Genomic DNA, 22,301 nt, shown 5'->3' with positions numbered 1-22,301 from the left:
AAGAGACTTTGTCGTGTTTGTCGCTTTTGTCGTCGTTCCTTTTTCGCTTGTTTTGCTTTGCTCCGTTTGCTTATTTTTTTTACTTTTTTTGTTGCTTTTGACTTCAGTTTACGCTTCAGTTCACAATTGCGACGATGGGGCAACGCTGGCGCCACAAAATTCGTTCACACTGAATGGATGGAGAGGACTTTTCGTTTTCTTTTTTGTGTTGGGGGGATGGAGGAAGGGCAGGCAGAGGCAGAGTGTCAAAAATAAAGGCCGCGCTTCACTGGACACCAAAAGCAGAAAGTTCGTTGGCTGCGATTTTGTAAATACTTTAATGGCCGGCAAACAAGCAAACTAAATGTTGTGCCTGCTCTTTAATATGTGTTTGTTGTCTGTGTATTATTTAATTTTTCCTTTTTTTAGTAATTTTGTTTTTGTCTGCGCCAAGTAGAATTATTATTGTTGTGCGCTGCCACGAACCTCACTTTGGCGTTGCGCGCAGAAAACTGTTTGCCAGCTTCGTCAATGGACGCCATTATGAATATACGAAAGGCGCCGCACCATTCAAAAAGCACCATTGTGAAAGCTCAACTCAAAAGCTCGCTCGCAGCCAAGTACTAAACTCACATCACTCACTCTCTTCACACTTGGCGCCCACACAGTGCATTTCATTTGTCGTGTAGCGCTGTGCTGCTCGCACGCACAGCTGCTTTTGCTGCTGCTCCTTTCTCAAGCTCTGCCATCGGCTTTCAGCTTTCATATTATTACTTTTGCAGCGTTTGTGCTTAGCGCTTTGTAGACGTCACCAATTTTGGGTTGACCTGCTGCTTGTGCCTTTTGTTTTGTATTCCCTCTCCCTTTTCCCCCTCTCGCCTCTTGCTGTGTTGTTGCTCATTCTGTTTTGTTCCATGCGGATTTGCTCGGCTTGTTGCTCGGCTGCGATTGGTTTATGCTGCGCATCGTCAACATATGGCAGCATACTTTATGCTACAGATTCATTGCATTTCATAAAAAGCAAATGGACTCACACACACATACACTTCCTAATAAGTGTAAGTGTGTGTGCGTGTGATTGGAATTGCCTTTTGTCGCGTATAATAGCTCGAAAGGGCTTCAACTTTGACCTTAGCCCCAAATGAAATGAGCTATGACCAAAAGCGCGTATTAAACCTTTTTTCATTCTTTTTTCTTTTAAATGCCCGCAATTGTGAGCCAAGTATTAAACATTAACGGCCACACTTCCGTTTTTCTCCATTCGAAAGCTTAGCAACTCAATATAAATTTAACATTTAATACAAACTCTTTAAAAAAAGCACAGTACTTAAGATTAACTTAACAACTAACATATCTTATATGATGCTTAAATTCTAAATGCTTTTAACAAATACTAAATCGACTTTCACAAATAATTTTAGCAGTTTGTAATAATACTTGAACTTTAAACTTTCATTTCAACAGCAACGAAAATGTGAATTTTCACAAAACGGATTTGATCAATTATTAATGCGCTTTCGAGACTTTCTCAATTAATTATGCATTGACGTCAGTTTTCAGCGCTCTCGCAGTTTAGTTGAAGCTAATATTAAAGCATATGGACATCGCAAAGAAGCTGTAAACAATGCAATTAGCGCAATTGGCGTGAAGCCAACTTTAAATTACAATTAATGCTTAATTGTAGACTTAAGTCGCTATGCTAAAATAATTATCGTATACATTCAAAGCTCAGCTAGCCGCATGAAACTTGTGTGAAATTCTGGAAGAGAGCAAGAGGAGAACATCTCAGCGTCAGCGTCATCGTTATTGTCATTGTCTTTGGCATTATTTCCGCCTGCCAAATAGATTTCCACGCACTAAAAATAAAGACAAAAACAAGAACTTAGTAGCATCAATAACTAACTATAGTAGGTAAGAAAGTGGTATACAGGATACGAATGTAATAGACCCTTTAATTAACATTTTTGATATGCTTTCAATCAATATTAGTTTGGTTGATGTGATTAGACTACTAAAAATGGAGTCTCGAACTCATTAGCGATCAATAAACTTTACCAATTACTATATTATTTTGGGTTTTCTGCTATATACTTTATTTCTATCTTTCACTTCCTAATATATTCTATATGTGTAGTGCAGTCGTAATAAAATTTGCAGAATAAATGAAGAATATAATAAAAATGTTACTACTGTGTAGTTATAAATTAGGAAAACTAATTTTGGAATAAAATCGTTTAGAACATCGAGCTATGATAGTTTCAGAAATCTAGTTATTCATACCAACGGATATGTCTAGGACCAACCTCAACTTTATATATTCGGTTTCGACTAACTTAATATACCCTTTTCCTACTCTTGTTTACAAGCAAAAGGGTCTAAAAACAATGTCCACAACTTACCGCATGATGTGGCAGGTGATAAAGCGTGAGAACTCGCATGACGTTTGATGCCCGGTGTCTCCACCTTACCAGGAGGCAAGCTGGAACTGGGACATTTGTTGTTTGTGCCGTTTTCATTGCTGCTGCTGTTGGCGTTGCCTCCATTTGTGGCAGCTGTGTTATTAGGCATCGATTTGTAGCGCTGCAACGAAATGCGAGGCTTCTTGGGCTGCGTAGCCTCCAGCATCACCTCATCAAGGGCAGAAAACCAATCCTCCGATTCACTTTCATCTTCTAGGAACTTCATGTAGAACGATGCCCGCTTTTCCTTGCTGGGGCTCTTGCGATGATGACTCGTTGGTGTTGTTGCCGCCTGCTTGGTCGCCAATTTCGATTCCAGCTGCTGTGTGGCTTCGAGTAGAAAGTAATCTGAATCATTATGCCTCGTCGGGGTTGTGGCAGCCTGTTTCGGTGCCAGATTTGATTCCAGTTGCTGTGTGGCTTCCAGGAGAAAACAATCCGTATCTGAGTCATTCAAAAAGTCTGCTAAAGCGGGATCATCTGCTACTGTGACTGAGGCTGTCTCAACGGGAATTGGCGGCGAAGGTGACGCCTCTTCAAATTGCTGCTGCTCCAGGTGCTTGTGAAGTTTGTCGTAACGCTGCTGTAGCAGCTCCTGATCGCGTAGCTGCTGTGCCTGTCGCTGCTTGTTGTCCAGCTGCTTGCGTCGATACTCGAGTGCGGCATCCACCCGCACTTGTTTTCTTCTTGCTGGCGCATTCGGTCCAAACTCCTCCGAATCGAAACCGCTGTCTGAGGTGGTGTTGACCTTGTCGCCACGTCCATCGCAGTTCCAACGCCAACTCACCTCGGGGCTGCCCGTCACAAGAGTTTGCGAGAAGAGGCAACTTGGTGATAGGTTGGCGGCGTGTGGCGAGAAATCCAGACTGTCGTCCAGACTGTGCAGCTTCTTGTGCGGCGGCGTGCACTCCACATTTTCTGCGATATCGAGTGTGTTTGGGGAACGTGGTGTATCTGTCACATCGCGTGCCAAATCTTTTGTCACATCCTGTGTTGCGCTGGCGCGAACGCGATTCTGTGGCGATGCTGCAAAACAAACGCATTTTCACTAAAATTCCAATGATTAGTTTGCAGTTATGTTAGTTACCACTGTGCCGCTTCTGTAGCAGGCGACTGCTTAGTGTTAACGAGCGCCGTTTGCTCGTGGACGACGAATTATCCATTTGTTTATTACATTTATTGTTTTATTTAAAACATTGGTTGCTTGCGTCGGAGAATGCGCTCAAATTATAACGCGTTTGGTATTTTTTAATACCTTGCAGTTAAACACTTATCGAACTGTGATTTTCCAACACTGTTTTCCACATACCAGCTAAAATTCAAAACATAATTTATACACCATGCAACTTATTGTGTAAAATTTATACACTAATAAGTACAATAGTATCGGTGTTTACTTTAATGTTTTAAATAAAATGGTTGTCAATTACCTTGCTATCGTTATCGTTATCGATAAGCCAACTGTATGGCAGCACACTAAGCGATTGATGTTGTCAATAAGCTGACTGTTATAAAACTTCTTAACCGTTTCCGTTTCAATTTTCCCACTCAATTTATTTAATAACAATATTTCAAACTTGATATCTTTCACAGACTACAGCTAAATAAATTGTTGCGATGCCAGCAAAATATTTTGTTTAACTAATTCACATTGATTGGTAGTTATTTGAAATGAACAACATTTAACCGCAAACAAATTATATAAATGCTAAAAGAACTGCTACAATAAATGCACATTGAGTAAATAAATTAATCACTTTTGCAAAAATATTATTGTCCTCTCCAAAATCCACTAAGGATATCCATTGGCGACTCTACAAGCCCTTGTTGTACCAGACGGTCTCCAAGTCCGGATGTTTCTTCTGTATAGCTTCACTAACATCCTTCTCCAGCGAATCCACTTTGATGGCTGCCCGCTGACTGAAGAAGGCGCACCCCAGGGGCGTGGCAAACAGCAGCACAAAGCCGCAGAAGACCGTTTGGATGGGAGCATTGAGGCGGGGGAAACGCTTGAGGAAACCACGTTTCTCCAAGTTCTCCATCAGCAGTGGAGTTAAAGCTGCAAGCGAATGGAGGTTGAATTAAATGCTGAATACTCTTTATGAGGATTACATACTCATTCCTGGCATTGCCATGGCTATGCGACTAACCAGCACCGCTGAGATGCCCACGAAAGCGGCTTTCTTAGAGATGCCCACTTCGTTGTTCTTCTCATCCAGCAGCACGACGCCATTACGGAGTTCCCTTTAAACAGAAGTTAAATTAATCACAGAACCAGATCTATTCAGATTCAACTTACTGCATTCGCATGCAAGGAATATTGATGCAATTGGCCGCTGCCACAGCCACCAAGGGCACGAGGCGACCCACCAATGGATTCATATTCTTCACCGCCCGATTGAGGCTGAGGGCAGTGCCTAAAGCGCCACCTGTTGCCAGGCAGTATGAGGTAAACAATTGCCTGTGTGTGTGTGTGTGGAGTGCAAAAGAGAAGGAGGAGCATGATGAGTTCAATTGTAGTTCTTCTTCTTATGCTTTGGGGTCACCTACGTTTGACTAATTGGTGTGGTACCCGAACGGTTTGTGTAGTTGACGATCGCATTAAAGGTTTGATTACACCACTGCCAGAAGACGACGGCCGGCGTTGTTTTGTAGAAGGTCATCATGCCTAAATAAACATAGCAACAACAACAATAACATTATTATTACTTGTTGTTTATTAATCAAAAGCGCGGAAGCAAATTGTTGAACATTTCAAATGAAAGCACACGAAAGTGACACTAACACAAGCTAATATGTAAATTTGAATGTGTATGAGATGGTGACGTCGAACTAGTTTGTAACTAGCGAATTCGGTGGTGTGTTTGTGTATAGCAATAGTGCAGGAAAAAAGTAGGCCTGTCTTAAAATGTTTACATTTAAATGGACATGTTATAGGACGAAGACAGTTGCTACCCGTAAAGTAAAGTAAAGTAATTCATACTCATACGAAGTAACTAGTTCGTGGACTAGTGTAAAGGAGACAATCGTCACAAGTGTTGTTGCGATTGTGCCTTTTGTTTACTTGCCTGCTGTGATAAACATATTCATCGGCATTTGCGCCGACATACGACCAATCAGAAGCTGCTTCTCGCCCGTCTCTGGATGAAACGCCGAATCGTATAGATACTTGGCCTTCCACAGCTGCTCAACCGATTTGCACTCGGGCACATCTTGGCCAGCGCGATAACGTTGCACGATCTGGCGGGCGGACTCCAATTGAGTTGAGGTAACGAATAGATTGAGGGGATTGGTGACGAGGAAAAAGTGCTTGGCACGTCCCACATATGTGCTCTGATCGAATTTAGGTTTATCAATATCGACATCGCGTGGTAATAAAGCCATTTTGAGTTTGACTTTCCCTCTCAGGAGTATTCGCTGCTGCTGCTAAGGGCGAGAATACATTTATTTGGATTAATAAATTTCGATGAAATTATTGAATTGCTGATTGCTTAATTGATTCAACATGTCAGCTGCTTCGTCACACAATATCAACATAACAATATTTATTTATATATGTACAGTGGACGCTCGCTAAATGTGCGTGTGAGCGTGAAACTGACCTTGGACTATCTTTATCAATGAATAAACAAATTCAAAATATATTTTTGGATTGTTTCTATGAGTTTTGTGTCAGAAAAAGTTTGTTGTTTTCGAATTTTTACTGAATTTCTTTCACTGTATCAGTTTGTTGTAGTTATAAATAATATTGCGCCGGCTGCCTTATCAGTGGCCGCAATGACCCGAGTAATTCGTGCTAATCGCCAAGAAACGCGTCAACTTTCCAAGTTTCACTGCAGCAGACAAACAGAATACATACAGACTCTATATAGAATATATTCTTAAGTTCTTGGCAAACTGTTCGATTATGCAGTCATAACACAACACAAACAAATGCATTATATAATTGCTATCACAAAAAAATAGGCGTAATATTGAAAAATCCATAAATCTTATCGGGCGTGTTTGCCGGGTGCACAGCTGAGTTGATTAAAAAAACATACATAAAATGTTGCTTCCAGAAACAGAGAAATAGAGAGAGTAACATAGAGAGTTGGCAAACTGGAGAACAAGAACAGGTTGCGACACACACACACAACAACACGCTACTCACGTTAAAAGCTATGTATGTATTGGCAGAATGTGTGAGTATTTAAGTTTCGGTTCTTCAAGTTATCCACGCGGACGCCACCTACATACACACGCACACACATACACACGCACGATTCACGCACGTCCAAGCGTCCCGCTTCTTAACACTTTGGCAGCGAGCTGACGACTGAACCCCGACTGCTAAGCATGAGCTGCGCTGCCGCTGCCGACGTCGCTACCGCAACTGCTCCAGAGAGCTTTTTGCCTTAACCTCGAATAGAGCATTTCACTGTTATCATTGATGTTGTTGCGCGCACCGAAAACTAAATGATTGCTTAGTTTTGCCCAGGCGCTAGGTAATTTGCTCAATTTATTAAATAAATAAAGATTTCGTAACAACGACATAATCTTCTTACATTAGAGCATAAAGATATCTTATTATAGCACCTGGGCGGAGAGCGTATTCAATAGTCAGCATGCCAAAAAATACTTTCTCTTTCTAGTTTCTTTTGTTACCTTGCTGTATTTCGAAACTTTTTGTTGTGGTAAGTGTCGATGACTTTGAAATGAGAGAAGAGAGAGCTTTTTACTTATGCGCAGTTCTTCAACAGTTCGGCTTGCAAGTTTTTGGCAAAGCTTTAAAGATAGCCTGTTGTGCTCATACGAAAATTATAATTTATAATTTGACCTTTACAGGTTTATAGGTATATTATATATATGTATTGTTATAAGCATTTATATATATTATTATGTTAATGGTCTTCCAGACCATACAAGACAGAAGTGCAAGCAAATTTTTTGGACAAAATCTAGACAGGAAGCTATTGTCGAGTATAGACTTTGAGATACCCACATTTAATTTTCAATATAAAGTATACCCAAAACCACAAAGAGATCGAAATTCGACTTGATATTCTACGCTCATATATTATTTGTAAAGAAAAATATTACAAAATTATTTAGATTTATATTATATTACAGAATTTAATTTCACTTTAAGGTTAATTATACTCAATTCATCTGGTATAATACATAGCTGTAATTCAGTATTCTGGCTAGCATTTGTTATGCTACAAACCTTTATTGAAATAGACAGTATCCATGCCCGGATGAGCTCTCTTAATCGACTCTTTAACTTCAGGCTCTAGCTTATCAACCTTGATAGGCGATATTTGTTGGAAGAAGGCACATCCCATGGGAGTGGAAAAAAGCAATATAAAAGCACAGGAAAGAATTTGTATGGGTCCAGTCAAATGAGGATATCTCTTAAGGAATCCACTCTTCTCCAAGTATTCAATCAAAAGGGGTGTTAGGGCTGTAAAAATAATTATATACCATATAATTCTTCTTTTATACTTTATAAATACTAACTCATTCCAGGAATTGCCATGGAAATCCGACTAACGACAACATTTGAAATGCCTTGAGCAGCAGCTTTCTTTGAGACGCCTACCTCATGGTTCTGATCATCCAAAAGGGAGACACCATCCCTCAGCTCCCTATTTACAATATATGTTGCACTCCAAACAGACTATTTTATGACTTTGTTATACTTACCGCCTACGCATGCAGGGAATGTTAATACAATTGGCAGCAGCAACGGCCACAAGTGGCACCAAGCGACCTATAAGAGGATTCATACTCTTCACCAAGTGATTCAAACCGAGTGCGGTGCCCAAAGCTCCCGACGTGGCCAAAGTATAAGATGTTAGTAGTTCTCTGAAATCGACAATTGCAGCTAAGCTAAATAAGATATTCTTAATATAACTTACGGCTTTGAAATGGGAGTTTTGCCAGAGCGATTTGTATAGTTAACGGTTGCATTAAAGGTCTGATTGAGCCACTGCCAGAAGACCACCGACTTAGTTGACTGATAAAAGATCAGCATACCTGTAAACGATAAATGCCAAAAATAAATCAATAAAATGATGGATAAAATAATGTTAAATTACCGGCCGTAAGTAATGTATTCATTGGCATCTGGGCAGACATGCGGCCAAGGAGGAACTGTTTCTCTCCAGTCTCCGGATGAAATGCAGAGTCATACAAATACTTGGATTTCCACACTTCATCAATTGATTGGTTGGAGCGAAGTTTGCCAGATCGATACTTCTCAACTGTGTCTTTAGCTTCATCAAGTTGGCTGGACGATGTCAATAGGTTGGCGGGATTCGTGAGCAAAAAGAAATGCTTACAGCGACCCCAATACGTGCTCTGATCATATTTGGGTTTATCAATATCAACTTTTCCCATCGACATTTTACTAAGTAATAGATAAGTACCGCTGTTCTTGAAGGGGATACAAATTAAATTACAAATGAATCTAAAAATTTAAAATATTCTCTAAAATTTTAACTAAAATGACATCCCCTATGTGAACAGCGGTAAGGCGTTGAAAGCCTTTAACAACAGGCAAAAAAATCACAATCCAAAAAAAAAGAAATTCACAAAATTGTACTAAAATTTAGAAACATGAATTTCAGCGTCAACTCAAGTATTGTTTTGAAATTTCGGTTTCTATACGTTAAGAAAGTATATTGAATTGAATCACAGAGTGCTTCTTGTTTTATAAAATGGAATACTCTTGGGTTATAAGCCCTTATCATATTGTAAGCACGATATCTAAGAACAGATGATCTTTCTCGTTTATGTTACTCATTGACAGAAGAATGAGCAACCCCTGAGAGTTCTATATTGAAAGGAGAAATAAGAATATGTATGTATAATATAACACGTAAGAAAGCTTCACTCGAGTGTGCTCGATTGTAAGATACTCGCTACCCATTTTGAATAAAACTAAAAGAGTACGGTATCATTCTTATAATATAACGAATTAATTTACTACAAAAATACTAAAATATACCGAAGAAACTATTTTTTGAATATTTATATTCTACTACATTCAAAGTATACCATAGAGTACAAATTATAATATACCAGATTGTCAGCCAAAGCAACTAAGACCCGTAATAAGTAGGCTTTTTTATTTCTTATCTGTATAACTTTTATAATTTGTATCTGATCTCAACAAAATTGAAGAATCATAAAAATTTTAGTTATTACTGTATATACCAAAAATTTATTTCTATACTTGTCTACTAAAAACCGCTGTTGCCAATTTCATTATTATTTCGCATACAAAGTAACTATTATATTAATTAGATGCTTAGTTATAAGATATATGGGCGTATTTATGTTCTTTATGGACTTTTTTTATAATGTCAATGAAATTTAGACCCATTAATTTCATAGTTAAGCACTAACAACCTCTTATGTTATTTCATTGACTTTTTTAGGACAGAATGCTGTCGATTTCCCTTATTACTTCTGTAATATTTTCAAAAGAAAACCAATTTGTGATTTGCGTGTGTATATTCATTTATTTTTGAAATCCATTATTAGACTAAACATAACATCAACAGTTGTGTATAATAGCAATAGTTATTATGGTTTTATCATCATAAATAAGTGTAATTGTTATTGTTATTATTGTTAATATTTTTGTTGTTAATATTATAAATACGTATGTATATGTACCTCGTAAATAAATATTATGCATATCTGAAATATCATTTAAATTTTGCAAACAATTATAGTCATAGTTAACACAAATGATAGATGTAAATACACGTACTTGTAGATGTAACAACATATGTATGTACTAAGTAGATGCAATTTATTGTACATTCTTGTATGTATGTATTGTATGTTAAGTATAGTATCGTATCGTATAAGGGGTATATAGTATGTATGTACATATGGTATGTATGTGAGTCAGTTTTCATGTGTGTATTATTGTACGAATGTTGCTTTGTTTCACTTCAGTAAGTATAATTATGTATTATATGCATACATAATTTAATATATATATATATATGTATTTACTTAAGTAATTAGTTGCAATTGTTGCATTAGATACTTGTACAGTCAAAAGTAACACGAAATATACATATTTGATTTGATTTGATTTAGTTGAAGATATTTAAAATAAATTGAATAGAACACTTTAATAATTAGTATTTGTACGTCCATAAAATTTCAACTGTTTTCTTGAATTCAACGGCTAATTGAAATAGTTTAATTGAAACACTTAACGTTCTGCAACAATTTAAGTTTAGTTCTTGGATTGTATATTGTAAATATGTATGTATTTATGTCTCTTTGTATTCGATGAATATGCATGTGTGTTATAAACAGGTCTCTTCCTCATTCCTCGATGTTTAATCAATTTGCTGAACATTAATACCAAATACTTTTAGTACAGATTGCCTAAAAGTATGCAATATTAATGGGCAACAGGACTTTATAGTGTATAGAGTATGTCTGTGTTTTAGGTAGTACATTAGTTGCGTTTGGAACAAAACGATGTCTCCAGAAGACATTATAAATAGTATGTAAGTATGTTTATATATATATAGATATATACTGGTAACTGGCATATTTCTTTGAGTGGGGAAGAACCTTGTACTTGAGCAATGTCCTTTTTAGAGGACATTACACTTATAGGTATGTATGTATGTATGATCTTGTAATATGTATGTATATGTTAATGGCTTAGTGGGAATTTTCAATAGGCGATTGTTCGTACATTTATTGTATTGGTTTTACTATAGTTTAGTTTAGTTTTTTTTTGCTTTTTGTTATTTATTAATTAGATTCAAGGAAGTTGGCTTTGTTAAAATTGGAGGGGGGGAATCAATCAGATAAGTTAGATCTCGTATCGGCGCCTTCAACAAATTTTAGCCAACTGAACCCTGTCGCTTTGTCCACCATCCGTTCCATCCATTTATTTAGTATACATATATATAGTATATATAGTATTGTATTTATGTTTGTATGCAATTATGTATGTCTTGTATAACTATGTATGTAACTATGTTTTGAGCGCGTCCATTTTTATATAGCAGTGCATTGCTCACTATGTAAGTATTTTCCTTGTTGTTATGCTAAATAAATTGTATGTACTTTGTATTATAGTTAGGAGTACACTTTGCTTGCAGCTAAATTATCATACTGATTCAGTGTCATGTCTAGCAAAAACCTGGGATTAATAACGACTTCGACTTGTTGTGTGTGTGTGTGTGTGTGTGTGTGTGTGTGTGTTTGGGTGTTGCTATCAATTCTCTACCAAAGCATCAACATTAGCTAAATACTTGGTCTGGAACCAAGCAACCAGCTTTGATTGTTAATTCGAATAGTCTTAGCTATTCTCTAACTAAATAATAATGCAAATTCGTAATTGTAATATTATCATATTGTTTTTCTTGTTCTTGTTTTTTTGAATTCAACATAAATGTGAAATATTGCCGCCGTTAAACAGCTTTGAAGCAACCAAATTTATTATAAATTTTAATAGTTAATCCTGTTCTTGAACTGTTGAACGGCAGTATATAGTTTTAAAATGAGATATAATGGAATTTCATAATTTATACACATGAATTATCAGTCCTATTCCAAACTCCCAAGCAGGATTTTCTTTGCATACTTTTCGGTATTGCACAATTTTGAATTACTCCAAAAAAAGGGAATTCGGAATAGGTATTTAACATTTATTGAGTGCATTGTATAATAAAATATATTATCATTATTACGTGCTTAAATTGGCAATAAAAATAAAATTATAAGAGCTACCATATTCGTCGAAATTTCCACACAAAATTTCTAAATTTGAATGTTTACGCAATTTGCACCAAAAATTGACTATAAATTTACATTATTTGATTTACGAATTTTGTATACATTTAGAATAAATATATATTTACAGTAAAAAATTGACGCCATTAATTGCCATAATGTTAAATATTTGTTTGTAATTTTTTATGTTAATATTGTTGACATTCTCTTTTTTGCTTTTGTTTTTGTTGTTGTTTAAACGATAGTTGTTGTTGTTGTTGTTGTTTTATGTGGCTAAACTTAGGACGTTTTCGTTTAATCAATGTGGCTATTTTGTAAATATATTTACTTAATTGTACAAAATATACATTCATTTTCATATTTCGTTTATTGCAAATTGCATTTAAAATATCTACATAAATATTACTTGAAATTTGCTTTCTGTTCTGTTTTATCCTGCCTGTTGAATGCTTCTGGTATTAATGTAAATGTGTGAGTCTAAATACGAACAGAAAACAAGTATCTAGTCGAATGGGAAACGACTAGCATATACCCGGTATTAAATGTAAAGTAAAAAATAAATTTGTTTCTAATACATAATTTAATTCATCTCTAATAATCGAATCTATTGATCTCTATCAGACAAACAGACTCTTGTCTTTGGAATCTTTTGTTACAGGGTATAATTAATATAAATATGTAATAACAAATTAAATAAAAATTCGTTGATATCATTCATTGATTAAGTAAAATGAATTCATTTCTTTGTATGACTTGTAAGATCTCAAAAAGAGAAGCGAAACGAGAATCGAAAGAATGTTTCTATGTGGAAAAGAGATTCTTACAAACCAAACAACATTCGATAAATACATATATATTATAAATCGATGTAAAAATCATTGCCTAATGTAAAACATTCGTCAACTTTATATATGTATATGTGAGTGTAAGTGTTTTTGTTGAATTTTGCGTTGTTCCTTTTCTATTCGTGTTGTTCCATAAAACCGCGACAACAAATTTCATTGATTTGCTGCTTTTTGTTTATACTTGTTACTTGTACTTAATTTAATACATTTCACCCTATCTACAGTGCTATATATATGCTTCTATATATGTTCTTGTATATGGGTTTCTTTCTTTGCATCTATATATTATATAGTATGTATGTATATAGTATATATTTTCATTCAATTGGTGCATGTAAAAATCCATGTAAAACGCGCGTTGAGTAATAAATTGTTGTCCCATTAACAATAACATTTTCATTTACATCTATTATCAAGTTGTTGTTGTTGTTGTTTTCTATTGTTGCTGTTGGGACTATTTTTGTAATTTATTTTTATAGTTGTTGCTGCTGCGTACTGCACGAGTACTCGTTTATGTCCGTACTTATTCATATGGTATTCATCATATGCATACTTGGTGCTGGTGAATGTGATTCTAGGTGCGTCGGTCTATAAGTCAAGTTAATCGTTTTATCCATTTAGAATTCACCTGCAGCAAATAATGTATTAGAAGGGAGCGATAGAATATATATTTATGGGGCACTCACTTGCACATTCTGGTGGGTTCATGTAGCCAAAGACGTTCATCTCGTAGAGCGCCGCCAGCGTGATGAAGAACAGATACCAAATCATCAGTATAATGCCCAAGCGTTTGTCCAATTTCCAGCCATTCAGATGGGTCGACAGTATCAAGAAGACAACGGTGGAGAAGAGCGAGAGTGTGGAATATGCCAGACCTAAGTGTACAGAAGTAGAACTCCAGAGATTAGCAAATATAGATCATTAAACTACAACTACATCCACATCGGCTAGATTAAAAAAAAAAAGAACACACAATCAAGACACATGCCAGGCATACCACACATAGAATTTACGACGACGAGGCAAGCACTAGAGGAGGAATTGTGGGGGAGAGGGGGAGGACATTGACATTGTGATACATACCCTTGGATATGACATTGACGTGCGAGCCGGGCGCAATGATAGCCGTTTGTATGAACCACGGAAGACCTAAGCACACTAGTATATCAAAGACATTCGAGCCAATTGCATTCGATACGGCCATGTCGCCGAAGCCCTCTTTGATAACCGCTATTGAGCTTAGGGCGTCCGGTACCGAAACGCCAGCGGCAACGAACGTCAGGCCCATCACAGTGTCGGGTATGGCCAACGTGGAGCCAATCACCGTTATCATCCAGACCATAAAGTACGAATAGAACGAGATCCAAACCATTGAGATGAGAAACGTGAATGGATACCAATTGCGATACTGATGCTGCCGGCAATCCGGCATCGTCAACTTGCACAGATAGTGGATCGGATATACCACATACCAGGCGACCAATGCTGGCAAACCGCCCTCCGTGGGTCGCATCAGTGGATCGGGGCGTGCCTCACGCTGTTTATCCGTCGACTTGTAATACTCAACGCCGCCACCCGGCGTTGTGGCCACTTGACTTTTAGTTCCGGCTCCGGCTGCTGCAGCAGCAGCCTGCTCACCCGTTACCACCGAATCCGGCTGATCGCCGTGATAGCCCATATTCTCTTGACCTTGGCCCTGATTGAACTGACCCATGCCCCAATCATCGACCGGCGGTTGGCTGCTTCTAGCACTGGCTGCCATTGGCATCGCTGCTGCTGAGGCTTGACTCTGGTTCGACTCTTCACCCCAAGCTGCGTTGGGATCCCAGCTGGCATTGGGGTCATTGTAGCTCTGGTAGTCGCCTTGTGTTGGATCCTGTTGCTTCTGCTGCGCACTGGGATCAGTTTCCTTCGTCTGCGTCTGTCCCCCGTTGCCCTGGGTGTAGGAACTTTCGGGCACATTCTTATAGGTCACCAATGCCGATTGCTCCTCCTTGCTGGGCAGCTTGAAGGGCAGATTCAAGCTCAACGCCCAGCGCTCTAGTTCCGTGTTGAAACACAGCGCTACACAGTAGCCCACATAGCAGAGCAGCATTACCACAGACTCGAACTGTAGAAAAAATATATTCATTAATTAAAGTAACTATTTATATAATTTAATAAAGGGCTGGGTTTCTATAACTGTGGAAATTTTAGACTCTTTCTTAAGGTAATATTGTCATTGTCATTTTCTTTTCTTTTTATGCATCTACAATAGTTCAAAATTAGCAAGTGAGAAAGCAAGTATACCCGACTGTGAGACACCCGTTACTCATTTTGAATATAAGCAAAACAGTGCGGTATTATTATTCTATAAATATACCAAATAATATACCACAAAAATACTAAACTATACCGAACCCCATAATTGGTATATCGAAGAAGGTTAAAGTATACCGGATTGTCAGCCAAGCAGCTAAAAGTTCATTGCAATTGGCGTAATTTGCCATATTTTTTGTACTTCTTCAATTTCTAAAATTTTTATTCGATCACAACCAAATTTTCAGGAATCATAAATAGTATAGTTATTAATGTCTATCCCATAATGAATACAGCTTTAAAATTACTCTTATTACTCGATTTTTGTTGATTTTCGATGGCGGAAGTGGGCGTGCCAAAAATTTAAAGCATACTTGATATCCGTGCACACAATAAATGTGCTGTCCAAAAAAAATATAACTCTTTCTCGTATAGTCTCTTAGATATATGTAGGTATTCATGCGGACAGACAGACAGACGGACATGGCTTTATTGTCTCGGTTATTGACGCTGATCAAGAATATAGGGTCGGAGATGCCTTCTTCTGCCTGTTATAATGCCTTCTACCCTATGGGTGGCTCGTATAAAAGTATAATAAGAAATATTAATCTGGGCTGTACTACTTGTATCTCCCGAAAAAAATTATTATTTACGTGTAAATATTGCTGTAGAAGAATATTAAGCTTGCTTTTGATAAACTTTCATTGATATCCAGCAACAGCAATAGTTAAAAATAAACATGAATAAGAAATCCATTAAACTTTCTACTCCCTTACTCTACTTATCAATGATAATCGTCTTCATTTAAAATAAAATTTTTGTGTGAATTCCTATACACGAAAATATAACTAAACGTAATCATTATCTGCAATACTTAATCATAGTTTGCATTTCAACTTTGACTCTCTAAAAGTTATTAAATTGAAACTAGAAATATGCCATTTCTAATCGCCAAGAAATGATTACTGAAATTATCAGCAGAAGTTGACCCACGTTCCACTATAACAAACAGTGAAATACGAACTTACACAGGAGATGACATCATTGAATATGATTATCAGCATGACCAATATGGACACGCAGTAGAAGAAGCAATCGCGGACCAAAGGCCACCAGTTGAGCTGGCAAACAGTGCCGGAGCAGAGAGCACACACCGAGATGACGAACATGATGTTGAACACAGCGGAACCAATGACGCCACTAATGCCAATATCATCCTTGGCAAAGAACACGCCAATGACAACGGTGGCCAACTCTGGAGCTGAGCTGCCGGCAGCCATGAATGTGGCACCAGCCACATCCGGCGATAGATGCAGCTCTGCAAACACAACAAAAAAGCAATTAGCAAAAAGCAGTTTGCATTGCATTGATGGGTGGTGGGGAGGGGGAGCAACTTACCCTCGCAGAGTCTGTCCAGACTGGCCACAAAGTACTCGTCACACACAATGGCCAGGCCGAAGAAGGTGAAGATGGCCACCAGGATGTGGAGGATGAGGCCACCATGTCGTCGCGCCCATTTGTTCATCAATGGCTGCGGAAATTGCTCAATGGCCGGTGGCGTGCAGTTCTCCCGCTTCGGACGCCAAGTGGGCACCGCACCATGCGCTGTGGCCATCGTAGTTTGCAACGGCTCATCGAATTTCTATTAGAATATATACACAGTATAATAATTGCAATAAAATCGAGTTAGCTAACTCACTTCAGTGGACAGCATGGGGTTGGGCGAAGTGTTCACAAGTTCCGGTGGCACATCGGCATCGGCGGCTTCGGGCAGAGCGCCAACATCCAAGGGAATATCGGCCTTCTCATCACCCTTGGCCGAGTAGATGCTCACGCAGTAGTAGATGAGGAAAAGCAATCCCATGTTCCACATGCGCGCACGGCGAGAGCGTCGACGAACGATCTGCAAAAAAAACAAAAAGAAAAGAAAGCATCGATATTGAATACTACGTTTCTTATTCTTGCCCCTTTGCCTCGCTGCCGTTGTAATGTTGTTGACTTCCAGAGGCAGCTTAAGCGCCCATCTAAGCACACGAAGCGTGCCAAAGACAAAGCTGCAAAGACTATGCGGCTTATGTGCTCCACATAGAGACTGACGGTGGCAATGCCTGCAGGCGTTGCTTCTGATAAGGTTTTATGTACCCCCACCCCCTGCCTAGTTGCCACTCCCACTGGGGCATGCATCTATGCGAACAGTTACTTGTAGCAATTGTCTGTGCCATACGATAGGTAAACAAGTATAATTGCTATGCTGCCGAATAACCGACAAGAAAATACCCTATGAATTAGGAAAACTCAGGGAATTAAAAAATATAAACTAGATATTAGGCGACAATTAGAATTAAAAATAGTAATAAATATTACACAGTATTTAAAAGTATATTATAGTTTTGAACATGAATTTCAATATTTGATTTTAAATAAGGATAACATTCCATTATTTCTTGGCTAGGATAATTTGGTCCATTTTGACAGAGAATATATTTAGTTAATAATAAATATTTTTATAATTATTTCTATGGATTTATTTTAATATTATTTACATGAAATAAATCTAAAAAGAACTAAATATCATTAAACACAAATAAAGCTATTCATAAGAAAAAATGTGTATATTATTTTTAGCTGATACTGCAAATATTAGGATGTATAATATGAATATCAATTTAAAGCTGCACTAATAAAATGAATATATTGAGGTCAATACATATAAATTTATTTTACAAATTAATACAAATATTTTTAATACATTTAAAATTAGTATATCATAAGTTTCCTAATAAAAACATCACTAAGAATAATAGGAAAATAAATTGCGAAGTGTTTTATATTACAAATAGAGGAGTACAGGTTAATTTACACTTTTCTACTTAAATATATTCATTCATTAATAACAATTTAAGAAACAAAATTCTCGAATTATAAGAGACAAACACTATTATCTCTTTTATTTCGCAATTATCCTAACTAAAATGCCCTTAAGTAAATTTCCACTATTATCTTTCGCTCACTTTAAAGATAAAATTAACTGAAAATATTATGCTTAGTCAAACATTTATTGTTATTCTTTCATTTCAGCAGTAGTGTTATTTTATCCAAGTTTAACAATGGCTATAAAACAGCTGAGATTAGCAGAAGAAGAATATAATCTAGGGTGGGAGTGAAGCCATAGAAATTCACGCTGCTTAAGTGCCAGAAGCTGTTAACTCAGTCATAAAAAGTCAATAAATGAAATAACATAATAACGAAGTATACCCATTTAGATTCGCATAGCAAATACAGGGTATTCTTAGACGCTTTTGCAGTGGCACAGGAGCGTGTATAAACATGTTTACTTGAATGTGTCTGAACAAATAAGTACAGCGCTGTGCTTGTGGCAAGCTTATTAAGTTTATTGCCACTGCGTTTGCATTAACTTGGTTTTGTTAGCGGCTGCTTCAGGCAGCTGACAGTCTTTGGCTGAGACATGAAATCGGATATTCATGAGCTGGGGCCCTAGACCTGGGTTGAAAGTAAATGGGAAAACAACACTAAGTGCAACAACTGCTAGGTGATAGACGGCAATTGTTGGCCAAGATGCGAATACCACTCGTATTGGCCAGTCTAACAAGTCAACAAAATTCTATGGCTAGCGTTGCAATATGATATGTGAGATGTTGCAAGTTCTCTGAGACTGTCAATAGCCTGAGGCAGTAAAACCCAATTAGCCAACAATATATGCAAAACTTTAAGCCAAATACAGCTGCTCTTGGCCATTAAAAGCTTAAGACAATGGACTCGACACTTCGATGTCGATAATCGGAGCCATTATGAGAGACAAGCTGATAAGCGGCGAATCAACAAAAACGGCTGAAGAAAGCAGTTTGAACTGCCAACAACTGCTGCATACTTTCCAACAGCAGCAACAACGTCGGAGGAAAACAGCTGCAGATACAGATACAGATACGTAGTCACAGATACATATACACATGTGTATACATATACACATGATGTCATATGCCTTGATTCAATTTCTCTTGAGAAAATGCTCAAATCGTGACACAAACTACATAAGCGACAACAAAAATAAATGTCTTTGAATAAATTTGAGCAGCATTACAGCCATTTGTTTGCTATTGACAGTGCTTCGTCTCCCTCTTCTATCTCCTCTTAGTGTTGCTATTGTTGTTGCTGTTGCTGCTGCTGCCGTTTGCTGTTGCTGATAACAGTGCAAATTCGACACAAACGAGCGAGAGAGAGAGAGCAATTGAAAGTTTTCACCACAAAAGATGAACACGAAATCAACTGCCGGGGTGAGAGATGCAGAGAGAGAGAGAGTACAAAAAGGAGCAGCGGCGTCTGGCTGGCTGCCTGCTTGGCTTTGATGGCCCCAGAAAAGCCACCACACCACTCTCTCTCTCTCTCTCTCTCTGTCTCTCTCTCTCTCTCTTTTTCTGTGGTGTGGTAGGGGCGAGGAGGCTGACAGCTCCACAGGCCAAAACATACACACAGTGAGCGCCTTGTGGGCCACTCGGTCATGCCGCACAATATCGATTTGCAGAGAGCCGCCTTCCCTTTCCTCTTCCCTCTGCCCCTTTGCCATCTCAACAAGCTTTTACTCATACGCGCGTTGTTGGCTAAGGTTGCAAATGGTCGCTGTGTGAGTGTAAATGTGGTCTAAAGCGGTGGGCAGGAGGGATTGTTAGTTACAGTTACAGTTATACGTAGTTAGCGTGGATGCTGCAGCAACACATCTTATAAAAATAAATGGCTCTGCTGACTAAATACATATGCGATTACATATACACTTATATGTGGTCGTCAGTATGTATGTGTGTGTATGTTAGTTTATAGTAGGCGGCTGGCCGGAGAGGAGAAATGGGAGGCAGCGGAAACGTCATTGTCGTAGCTGGGTGTTCGGGCTTACATCATATTTTTCTTAAAGGCTCAAAACAAAGGACATCGCCTTCATTGCCACCCCCCAACCCATCAATCTTAAAGAAAAGCAAAAGTGATGTTGTCTGTGTCGTTTTGGCTTTTTGTTTGCTCGGAAAAATTGCAGACAATTGAAGAAGCTGCTGGCAGATGAAAAATGCAATTGACTTGGACTTGACGTAGTAAACAATTTGCACAAGCTCAAGCAATTGTCTCGCATCAGGATTACACACTCACACACACACACACACTCATGCAGGAAAGCAATTTCATAATCACATTATAAAATATTTACCATTTTTGCAGCTGTTGTTAATTCAAACGCTTCGCTTGTAGTTGGTTTAGTTTAATGAGCAGATTTTCAGCTTTCGATTAATTGGAATAATTGAATAAATAATTTAATTGATTACAAAGTTTTTTTTTTTTTTTGTGTTGTTTCCCTTTTTTTTATCCACAGTTAGTTAGCACGAGCACGAGATTGCAATGTGGGTGTTTTGCGGAAAACAGATACAGAAGAAAAGCGTTGCATTGGAAAACATGCGACGATATATTTGGCTAAGACCTTTTGTTTTGGGCCTGCAAATCGCATCACTTGTGTTTCATTCTTCACTCAGCGCCAGCAGTTGCTGCGTAAAGTTCATATATTGTATAGTATGTGTATATGTTATAGTAGAACTATTATTTAATACTCGTAATACGAAGTTTTCATTTGATTTATACTATTTCGCCTCGCGCACCATGCACGGTTCTTTCTCTGTGTGAGTGTGTGTGCTTGTATTTATGTGTGTATGTGTGTATGGGTGAGTGGTGTATGTGATTCGAAACGCGCACGAGCAAGCAAAGCTTTGCTTTTGCTTTCGCCTGGCGAGACGGTTCAGAGCAAACTGACGGCAGCGTCGTCGTCCCAAAGTCTGCAACGTACATTTCTGCTCAAGCGGCACTGTGAAAAATTGTGCAGTTGTTTGTAAATTAATACAAACATTTTCCAAGTATGACTGTAGAACATAAAGAATACAAAACATAAATAGAAATTTAAAATAATTTATCTTTTTACATGTTAACATGATTTATATTCATATTTACATTTGTTTTAATGCATTTTATGTTATCACTCTTTTTTTTGTCACAGTGTCGTGAGTCGTCAATGCGTCGGCGTTAAACTCACCACACTACGCGTGACACGAAGCGCCACTCACAAGAGACAGCAGGAAGTGTAAAAGTGTGGCGCTTAGGAAGCACTTGAATATGCGTGCGCCGCAGCAGCGCCATCTATGGGCAGCTTACAGCATTATACGCAAAAGCTGATTGAAATTGATTCAAATTCACCTACACACACTTACACGCACACAGCGGTGTAATAGCTGAGCTCAATTGTTGAAGCCAGTTGAAAAATTGCATTACCAACAAAACAATGAAAGAGAGTCGCATTTATATTTGTTTGATTATTATTTATATGCGCCCTCCCTCGGCCGCAAAGTCAAGTGTACCCACATGTGCATATATATCTATCTATCTATTCATGTATGTGTGTTCGGGTAGATGTTGACTGTGCAAACAGAAAAACAACAAAAAATTGTCTTCTGCCGGTGTCGCGGCATTTGAAGTGCCGCAGTTAAGGATGGCTAAGGACATCAATTGTCAGGATTTTGCCACATTATCCTTTAGATTGCGGCCGACCAGACCAAGCCGGCATCTCAGATGTGCAACGTGACATTGCTACATGCGGCACCCTTAGATCTAGCCGCCGCCCGAGAGGGCTGCCATTGCCAAAAAACAAAGCAGAACACTCACACTGCTGGGCACATCGTATAAAAAATCGCCAAACACAATGACGAATTTACCTGTTGACACCTTCCAAAATAGACAATTCTGCTAATTAATAATGGAATCGCTCTCTTTCTCTCTTTGGGAGCTGCTGACTCGTATTTATGATGCCTGATGCCTGCCATTCAATTGTAGCAGGTTATATGGCTCAATCACGAAATCTTTGAAAAGGAGTGCAAAAAGTTGAAGGAGTTCTCAAGAAATGCAGCGGCTGCTT

The 22,301-nt window shown here is 38.1% G+C and overlaps 4 protein-coding genes across 5 annotated transcripts; all 4 read right to left on the bottom strand.

The window, feature by feature from the left end:
- Nucleotides 1–16: 16 nt before the first annotated feature.
- On the bottom strand, nucleotides 17–3,753 carry LOC117575917 (uncharacterized). The gene is made up of 3 exons (XM_034260371.2): nucleotides 3,526–3,753; nucleotides 2,379–3,464; nucleotides 17–1,835 (listed from the first exon to the last, which is right to left on the bottom strand). Exons 1-3 carry the CDS (start codon nucleotides 3,599–3,601, stop codon nucleotides 1,804–1,806), a joined length of 1,194 nt encoding a protein of 397 aa, XP_034116262.1. The 5' UTR covers nucleotides 3,602–3,753; the 3' UTR covers nucleotides 17–1,803.
- A 218-nt stretch (nucleotides 3,754–3,971) lies between these two features.
- LOC117575699 (sideroflexin-1-3-like) lies at nucleotides 3,972–6,769 on the bottom strand. Of its 2 annotated transcripts, none has more exons than XM_034260011.2 (6): nucleotides 6,592–6,769; nucleotides 5,507–5,864; nucleotides 4,989–5,106; nucleotides 4,738–4,899; nucleotides 4,555–4,682; nucleotides 3,972–4,497 (listed from the first exon to the last, which is right to left on the bottom strand). In XM_034260011.2, the coding sequence occupies exons 2-6, from the start codon at nucleotides 5,820–5,822 to the stop codon at nucleotides 4,253–4,255; spliced, it is 969 nt and encodes a 322-aa protein (XP_034115902.1). In that variant the 5' UTR covers nucleotides 5,823–5,864; nucleotides 6,592–6,769; the 3' UTR covers nucleotides 3,972–4,252. The 2 variants fall into 2 exon arrangements, with proteins under 2 accessions (XP_034115902.1, XP_034115903.1); XM_034260012.2 differs by having other exon boundaries at nucleotides 5,507–5,861.
- Nucleotides 6,770–7,578: 809 nt separating this feature from the next.
- On the bottom strand, nucleotides 7,579–8,999 carry LOC117574322 (sideroflexin-1-3-like). The gene is made up of 5 exons (XM_034258133.2): nucleotides 8,522–8,999; nucleotides 8,342–8,459; nucleotides 8,127–8,288; nucleotides 7,941–8,068; nucleotides 7,579–7,884 (listed from the first exon to the last, which is right to left on the bottom strand). The coding sequence occupies exons 1-5, from the start codon at nucleotides 8,826–8,828 to the stop codon at nucleotides 7,640–7,642; spliced, it is 960 nt and encodes a 319-aa protein (XP_034114024.2). The 5' UTR covers nucleotides 8,829–8,999; the 3' UTR covers nucleotides 7,579–7,639.
- A 3,105-nt stretch (nucleotides 9,000–12,104) lies between these two features.
- On the bottom strand, nucleotides 12,105–21,139 carry LOC117574958 (probable sodium/potassium/calcium exchanger CG1090). Its single transcript, XM_034259019.2, has 7 exons — nucleotides 20,556–21,139; nucleotides 17,046–17,249; nucleotides 16,745–16,988; nucleotides 16,375–16,664; nucleotides 14,132–15,158; nucleotides 13,735–13,923; nucleotides 12,105–13,676 (listed from the first exon to the last, which is right to left on the bottom strand). The coding sequence occupies exons 1-7, from the start codon at nucleotides 20,556–20,558 to the stop codon at nucleotides 13,666–13,668; spliced, it is 1,968 nt and encodes a 655-aa protein (XP_034114910.2). The 5' UTR covers nucleotides 20,559–21,139; the 3' UTR covers nucleotides 12,105–13,665.
- Nucleotides 21,140–22,301: the final 1,162 nt, after the last annotated feature.

The sequence above is a fragment of the Drosophila albomicans genome, chromosome 2R (genome assembly GCF_009650485.2).
Source record: "Drosophila albomicans strain 15112-1751.03 chromosome 2R, ASM965048v2, whole genome shotgun sequence".
NCBI lineage: Eukaryota > Metazoa > Arthropoda > Insecta > Diptera > Drosophilidae > Drosophila > Drosophila albomicans.
This window is presented reverse-complemented; position numbering and strand designations above follow the sequence as displayed.